At 42.2% G+C, this 7,415-nt stretch overlaps 1 protein-coding gene across 2 annotated transcripts; it reads left to right on the forward strand.

Annotated features, from left to right (window-relative positions):
• Window positions 1–285: 285 nt before the first annotated feature.
• On the forward strand, window positions 286–4,255 carry LOC134643726 (protein FAM177A1-like). Of its 2 annotated transcripts, none has more exons than XM_063496259.1 (5): window positions 286–427; window positions 692–904; window positions 999–1,065; window positions 2,892–2,989; window positions 3,069–4,255. In XM_063496259.1, exons 1-5 carry the CDS (start codon window positions 359–361, stop codon window positions 3,285–3,287), a joined length of 666 nt encoding a protein of 221 aa, XP_063352329.1. In that variant the 5' UTR covers window positions 286–358; the 3' UTR covers window positions 3,288–4,255. The 2 variants fall into 2 exon arrangements, with proteins under 2 accessions (XP_063352329.1, XP_063352330.1); XM_063496260.1 differs by having other exon boundaries at window positions 692–898.
• Window positions 4,256–7,415: the final 3,160 nt, after the last annotated feature.

Genomic DNA, 7,415 nt, shown 5'->3' on the forward strand with positions numbered 1-7,415 from the left:
TAAAGCTTTGTGAAAATAACATGTAGTTGTAATGTATATTTTTTTATAATGTTACACCGAAACTATAAATGAAATGTAACAATAAACATTCAATATAAATAAAATAAATCATAACAAATACATAACAAGTCTGATAATAATTTACAAAAAGATTTCAGAATATTTACATATGTTTGTCAAACAGTAAAGACGCTTTTTATTTTCTTTTTATGTATTTATATTTTATTTTGATATTTATCGTGAAAAGCGTCGTGACCGTAACGCGCACGAGGCGTGTGACGGCACTTCCGGGCCGGGCCGTACGGAGGGGCGACGTTGCTGTGGGCGCAGCATCCCGAGATACAAAGAAGACGCAACAATGGCCGATATATCCCTCTATCTCACCAACGTTAATGTGTCGATAGGACGGAACATGGACGTGCGGCCGGTCGGTAGTCTCGCCTCTATAATTACCGCCGTTAGCGAGGTGATAGCAGAGCCTTGCTAATGATGAAAGTGTAGCTTGTTGTCACTTGTCAGCTGTGTCATGGTTGTTCTCCTTGGTGAAGATGTTACTATTAGATATTTGTCGTTTTTGTTTGTTTGTGATGTGTGTTTGTTCACCTCCCAGCTCCTGGTTTCTCTTATTTCACTGACCGGCTGCTTTGTGGAATAGTCTGAATATCTCTGCTTCCTTGTTATGTCTCCCCAGAATCAGAGTCCAAACCCTCCCAGCGACTTTGAGAGTGTGGAGCTGGAGGAGCTGGATAAAGGAGTGCAGCAGAAGGAGAAGGCACCCCGGCGGATCATCCATTTTTCCAGCGGTGAGACGATGGAGGAGTACAGCACCGACGAGGAGGAGGATGGAGAGGAGAAGGAGCAGGAGAGGAAGGACCTGCTGTCCTCCCCGGTCGATGCGGTGAGGGTGAGGACCAGTGAGCGGACAGTAGATTTGATGACAGAAACTGTGTCATCTCTTTTTGTTCTTAAGTAACTGTTACATTTGGTTTGTGCTGCAGTCAAAGATGACCTGGGGGCCTTACTTCTGGTTCCATATGTGGAGAGCGGCTACGTCCACCATCTCAGGTTTGTGTAGTAACATTTATTTTACATATGCTTTATTAAACTCTTTAGTACACATCTGACTTTATATATATTTGGAAACTGCATATGTCCTCTTAGTTTTACTATGCATCGTATCACTTAGACTCTTATTTTAGGAAATGTTGCAGAGGTTTAATAGAAACTGGAAAAGCGGTAATATTGTTGATAATATTTACCTCTTATTTCTCACAGAAATAAAAAAAAAAGCAGTGATTTCCATATATCTTTTAATTTTAGGAGATTATTGGTTTTGCACAGGTTCAGAACACCTCCAGGATGCGGTTACTTAACTTGCTTATTCATAAATGTAAACTTTTAGTCCTAATAGTCAATTATGGATGTTCTGCCACAATTGAAAGTTTTCATGAAGAAGAAGTCTTGATAAAAAATAAAACATAGAGTCTTACACAATTTACTGCAGTGTCCTCGATTATTTTATATTTGGATGTCATCATTTTCACCCAGTAGCGGGTCATTAGAGATGTGTTTCAGCTCCACAGTGTTACAGAACAAGCAACAAGCCATCAGTTTCTAAACCAAGATTGTATCCGTTTTATTTAGCAGTCTTCCCCCACATCCAGGCGGGACACCGAGGCCTTCCTAACCTGGCTGAGAGCAATAACCTCTACAACATGCACTGGCTCCGCCTTTTCTGCACACATGATGCCACTCGCTTATTTCAAATGACGCTGTAGCTAGTATCTGACTGTTAGTGGATATTGGGTAACCTGCTGTTATATTACCCATCACGTCATTTGTCAGTCGCCTGTATCTTTTGCTCCAGTTTGGTTTTTTTTCTTTCGCTACAGAATGAGATTGTCAAGCACGCCAACACTGTCGCTACACCTGCCATAAATGTTGCCATACGATGGAGTCAGTCTGCTATCACTCTGTGATTTATGGTGTCAAGTTGGCAGTGAAATGCAATCTGTTTATCATAATACAGCAATTACCTCGCCTTGTCATCAAAAGCAACACCTTCAAACTGTGGCCAATCATTTAATCGCCACAAGTTGCAGTCGGCTGCAGAATGTCAGAAAATTAACAGATAGCGAGAGACAGAGCTCTGAATTAGGAGGTAGCTTTGTCGAGCTAAGTGTGTCCAGTGTAGGATGGTGTTTCAGTGGCTCGGCTAACATTATGTCAGGATGGTGGTGCATGAGATAAGCACTGTTCTTCGTAGTATTTACATTTATTTAATAAGATATCTGTATTTGATGCTCCTCTATCAATACTATATACGCATGCAAAATATCGCAGTACTACGCAGTGATATTTTTTCAGATCAGAGAGAGATGCTGCAACAGTTGGACCAAAAACCTGGATGGAAATTAAAGAAGCTTGCTTTGCGTTCTGCTGTAGGAGAAACCAGATTCACGACTGAAGAGCGAACACAGACAAGCTCTTGTCACAACACTGTCCAGTGATATAGGAGGGGCGGGTCTAACACAGTCCAGTTTTATCACAACAGACAGGTACGGCGTCGGCATCACCATCAACCTGCCAATCCTCTTTTTCATCCCTCCTCCCCCTGCTTGTGAGGTTCTTGAACTCTTTCACTTGAGGCGGCTGTCGTCGGGCAGTTTGACAGGACCGTGACCTCTGACTCGGAGGTGCTAATTCTCATCTTAGCCAATTTGCACTCAGCTGCAAACTGTGCGACGTGCCAGCTCGAGGTCACCGCTGATGAAGCTGACAGCCAGCTGTGAATGCCCGACCAAAGCTGGCTAACACTTAAAACCTGACTCACTGCAAGGTGACTTGATCAGCTTGTATTTTATAATCACGTATTCATTTTGTTCCCACAGCTTGCGATTACCTCGGGGAGAGGATGGCCTCCCTGTTTGGGATAACATCAGCCAAATATCAGTACGCCATTGATGAATACTACAGGATAAAGAAAGAGGTAGGAAGCTGTCTAATTCAGAGACAATGTTCATGATCATTCTGTGTAATTTAAAAACTTGTTTGTGTCATTTGGTCAGAGGGAGGAAGAGAAAGAGGAAAACCGTCTGTCAGAAGAAGCTGAGAGATCCTTTGAACAGCTACGATCCCGGGAAGAGGTGGACGAGCCGATCACTGTGCCAGACCGCGTGGAGGAGGAGGCGGCGACCGCTCGCCCTGATGTCACCTATCAGGTGGAGAATGAAAATCAGGCAGCTCCGAGCACCATCCGAGTCCCTGCCATCGTGACAGCAACCTAACCATCCCTGGAAGAAGGAGAATCTCCTCCCGGTGTCTGTTTTTTAAAGCAGGAACACTGTTTTGGTTTGTGTACAGCACAGCTTTAGATGGGCGGCACTGCTGCTTTGTGGTCGAATGGCGGTGACAGCAGAGGTGCAACAGTGCAGGAATTAACTCCTGGATAACATGTAGCTTATTTTGATCTTTGAATAAATTCAAATTAACAAGAGGTGTATTGTTAAAAAGAGCGAGAGAGAAATATAGCTTGGGAAGATGTTACGTGCCAACTGCTAACACAGTTTTCTTTCCATCATTTGCCTTTTTAGAGCAGGTTTCCACTTTGATAAGTTAATCCAGTGTACAGTGAAGCTTAAACGTTGCTCCCTTGTGCCTCCACCGGTACTGTGCCTAAATCACTGATACAGCCAAGTCAGCGCCACGTGTTGTCATTGCAGACATAAAACAGCCTTGAATTTAGTGAGCGCACTCTACACTGGATAACGTGTTACACGTAGGTTTTATAGTTTTTGTTGTTCTTGGAGCACCAGGCTGCACCAAACAGCTGGCCTTCCTAACACCCCTCACACGCTGATTGGTTCTCTGTTTTTGTGTTGATGTGTATTAAGCCTGCGTTACGTTTAATGTCTGTGGAAGCACTGAGCAGATTTAGTCCTGGTTATCAGAACAACTACGGATCACAGGACTGACATCTAATTTAAAAAACCAGTGGAAACAGGTTTAGCTGATCTGTGTGGCTCTTCTGCATCATCTACTGTAAATGTGAACACAGTAGATGTGGCGCGTAAGCCTTTGGTAATGGCAGGGAGCATTGTGACACTAAGTCTGCAAAATGACTTATTTCTAACTGTTTTTATTACCATTTTTATATTTATGTATTTATTTTACTGAACTGACTGAGCACTTAATTTTGGGATTTTTCTATTGTTTTACATGATAAACTGTTAATAAATTTATTGTCTGACTTTTAGACTCGTCTGTGTGGAAGTTTTTTTAATTTCAGGATGGCAAACATAAACAAGATTAACAGAGACAGCTTTCATTTTAAAAGTCGATGTTGGCAACGCTGTTGATTCGTGTCCTTTAAAGGCTCAGAGCGCGGCTACAGTGCGAGCGACATGAGCGATTGGCTTTGTCAGTTCTGACAAACAGCCCGTGTCATTGTGTATGCAGACCGCTCTGAGGTCACAGACCCTGTCCGCTCGCAGCACAATGTGCCCATTTTCAGGCCAGAGGAGGTTTCTGTGGTCATGAACGGCCTCCTCTGCAGTCATTCTGATGACATAAACAACAGTAACGCACGCTTAGCTCAGCTCAGAGGTGGGAAACATATACAAAACTGGTAGGGTTTTAAATAAGAGGGTGGCACGAATATCCATCTGATAATATTTCAAACCAATTCAATACCAAACCACAGCTTTAGCACATTACAGTCATTTAAGAAGAGCGCCATGAGTTTCAGTAAGGTAGCAGGTGTGAAAAGGACACTGAGAAAAAGTGAACATTTCTTGAACTAAAGTTGTAGATTTTCAGAAAAAATTCTCCAATATTCTCTGAGAAGTACTTATGGAAGAAACCCTGAATAACTTTAAGCTTATGAAGTCAAATAATTAATAGGAAGAAAAACCGTTTGTTTAAGTGAAGACAAAAAAGTCTCCGTTATTGCTGCTAGCAATCATGAAATGAAAAATGAAAAACTAGAGAAGTTGTCAGGTAGATTACTGCTCTAGGCTCAACAAGAATGAAATTCTTCTTCCAGCTGTTTCCTGTAGGGGTCGCCACTACGTGCCTCTATCTAGTGTTCTCTTCTGCCACAGCAAACCTCTGCATGTCCTCCTGCTCTACATCCATGAATCGCCTTTGTGGTTTTCCTGTTTTCCTCCTGCCTGGCAGCTCCATCTTCAGTATCCTTTCTTCAGCATGTGCACTCTCCCTCCTCTGCACATTTTAACATCCACTTTGTCTCCAAATCACTCCACAGTGAGCTTTCCCTTCTGATGCACTCATTTTCTTTCTTTTAAATCTTTTACACCTCCTGCATGGCCTCCTGTCTTTTGGTTAGTGGCATCGTTTCCAAACCACAAATCACAGCAGCTCTCACTACTGTCTTGTAAAACTTCTCTTTCACTCTTGCTGCTATTCATCTGCCACAAATCAGCCCTCACACTCGTTTTCAATTACCAGAAACTAATGTTACCAAAAAAATGACAACATTAAATTGATGTAGCACTTCCTATTTAAAATAAATACACCAATTCCTTTCTTAGCCAAACTCATCCCTGTGTACACAAGAAGCTAATGGGCTAACAGCTTAGCTTAGCAAGAAGGAGCTAACCCTGTTTCACACAAAGCTCCTTGTAGCCTCCTGTAAGCTGTGCTTCAGTTTTTATGCAGATTAGAAGTATTAATTATCCAAAACTGTGTTATTCTGGGGGGTTTGGAGTAAGTAAGGCTAAACTGGACAGCTGCTGGTTTTAGCTCCATGTTTGGTATATCATTTTTGACTGATATGCAAATCAGTATTTTAGCTTATACCACGATGAGGCGTTCAGCTGTCTATGCACAATTCATAAGAATCTTTAATCTTCTTAGAAGTGCTGTCAGAATTTACCTTTCACATGAGGATCACGTAATGGGGGCTCAGTGCTCAAAGTCAAGGTCACGTGTGTTTTTCCAAGCAGTAACCTGAGAACTGTGAGGGATCATTAGTCAAATGAGATACGTCATCGGCATTCTTGTTTCCAAAATGCTGAATTTTCCACCTCTGCAATCAAAAAGATCTTCTTGATAAAATATTAAGTTTCATTTTGATTTTTTATGCAAATCGAGTTTCCCCTTGACAGTCCCCAAAAAGACAAGGCCAGTGTGTTAAGGTTAATTAGTCAAAGTGGTGTTGCTAATGCTGAGAACAAATTTTAGAGCTCAAGAAACACTAACGTGACAAACTGGAGATTTTGAAGTGTGAGGAAATTCCGCTTTTAGAGGAGTTTCACTTATTTTCTAAAAATGAAACAGGGCTTGAAAAAAGTAGTATGCCAGTATTTTAGGGCTTGATGAGAACCTGAATGACTTATGGTGGAAATGTTAGGTGGTGAGCACAGAATTTCCCCTTCAGTATAATTGCCGCTTTCTCTGTCCCTCTGGTCATTTAGACAAGCTGGGAAATGATATATTTGGACACCTAAAACTGCAAACTAGCAAACAAGCTAGGAAAGAAAAGCCTGTTGGTGCATGAGGCTCCATTTGGTGGTGGCTTACATATCACAGCGCATCATTACAGTGGTGCCATGATGAGACGGCTCATCTCTAATTCTCAGAAAGTGAAGTGAATTCACTGCACAGCCAGGGCCACACAAGGCATCCTCACACAGCACCCACGCTGAGAGACAGTACCACCCACCGACAGGCTGTGCAGCCCCGTACACAGTCATAGCACACCGATACTGATCATTCATTATGCTCATAATTCAACAGAGACAGGGCAGATTTTTAAATGGTTTGTTTCCGATGTGAGTTAGGCTGCAAGATGAATATTTTTGTTAAGAATATTGATGTTGTTGCGAGCCTGAAGGTTAATCCATATCAGCGCTTGTCCAACCTGCTGTAAACAAACCAAAAACAGCTCCTAGCTCATTTGATCCATTATTTATTTGTGTGCTTCTGTATCTCCGTATCTGTACGCATACATTTCAAATCTCAGTTCAGCCTGGGGATTTTTTATTTTAGCTGTAAAAGGCTGATGGGGCACTGTGGGCACGGGGGGATGGTTGTGTGGACATCCGATAACTTGAGAAAGAGGTCGGGTTTTCAAACTGATACCATAGTCGCATCTAGTCCTCGGAATTTGTTGCTGAGGAGTTTCAGCCCACTCTTCCTTATAAAACTGCTTCTGTTCTCTGAGGTTTGTGGACATTTGTTTAAGCACTTTCTCAAGGTCCCACCACAGCATCAGGCTGAGGTCTGAATTTTGTAACACCTTGACTCTTTTCTTTTTCAGCCATTCTGTTGTAGACTTGCTGCTATGCTTGGGATCATTGCATAAGAAATAAGAACCACCGGGGAACATGATCAAAAAGTGTGTTATGTTGCATCAGTCATAAACCTCTCTGTTCTCTTTGTCTTTGGAAAGT

The sequence above is a fragment of the Pelmatolapia mariae genome, linkage group LG15 (assembly GCF_036321145.2).
Source record: "Pelmatolapia mariae isolate MD_Pm_ZW linkage group LG15, Pm_UMD_F_2, whole genome shotgun sequence".
Lineage (NCBI taxonomy): Eukaryota > Metazoa > Chordata > Actinopteri > Cichliformes > Cichlidae > Pelmatolapia > Pelmatolapia mariae.

What these genes read in the sequence shown, in the direction of transcription:
- LOC134643726 (XM_063496259.1), top strand. Translation starts at nt 359, where the DNA reads ATGGCCGATATATCCCTCTATCTCACCAACGTTAATGTGTCGATAGGA. An exon ending in GGAACATGGACGTGCGGCCG is followed by an intron (nt 428 to 691) that starts GTCGGTAGTCTC and finishes ATGTCTCCCCAG; the next exon opens with AATCAGAGTCCAAACCCTCC. An exon ending in ACTACAGGATAAAGAAAGAG is followed by an intron (nt 2,990 to 3,068) that starts GTAGGAAGCTGT and finishes TCATTTGGTCAG; the next exon opens with AGGGAGGAAGAGAAAGAGGA.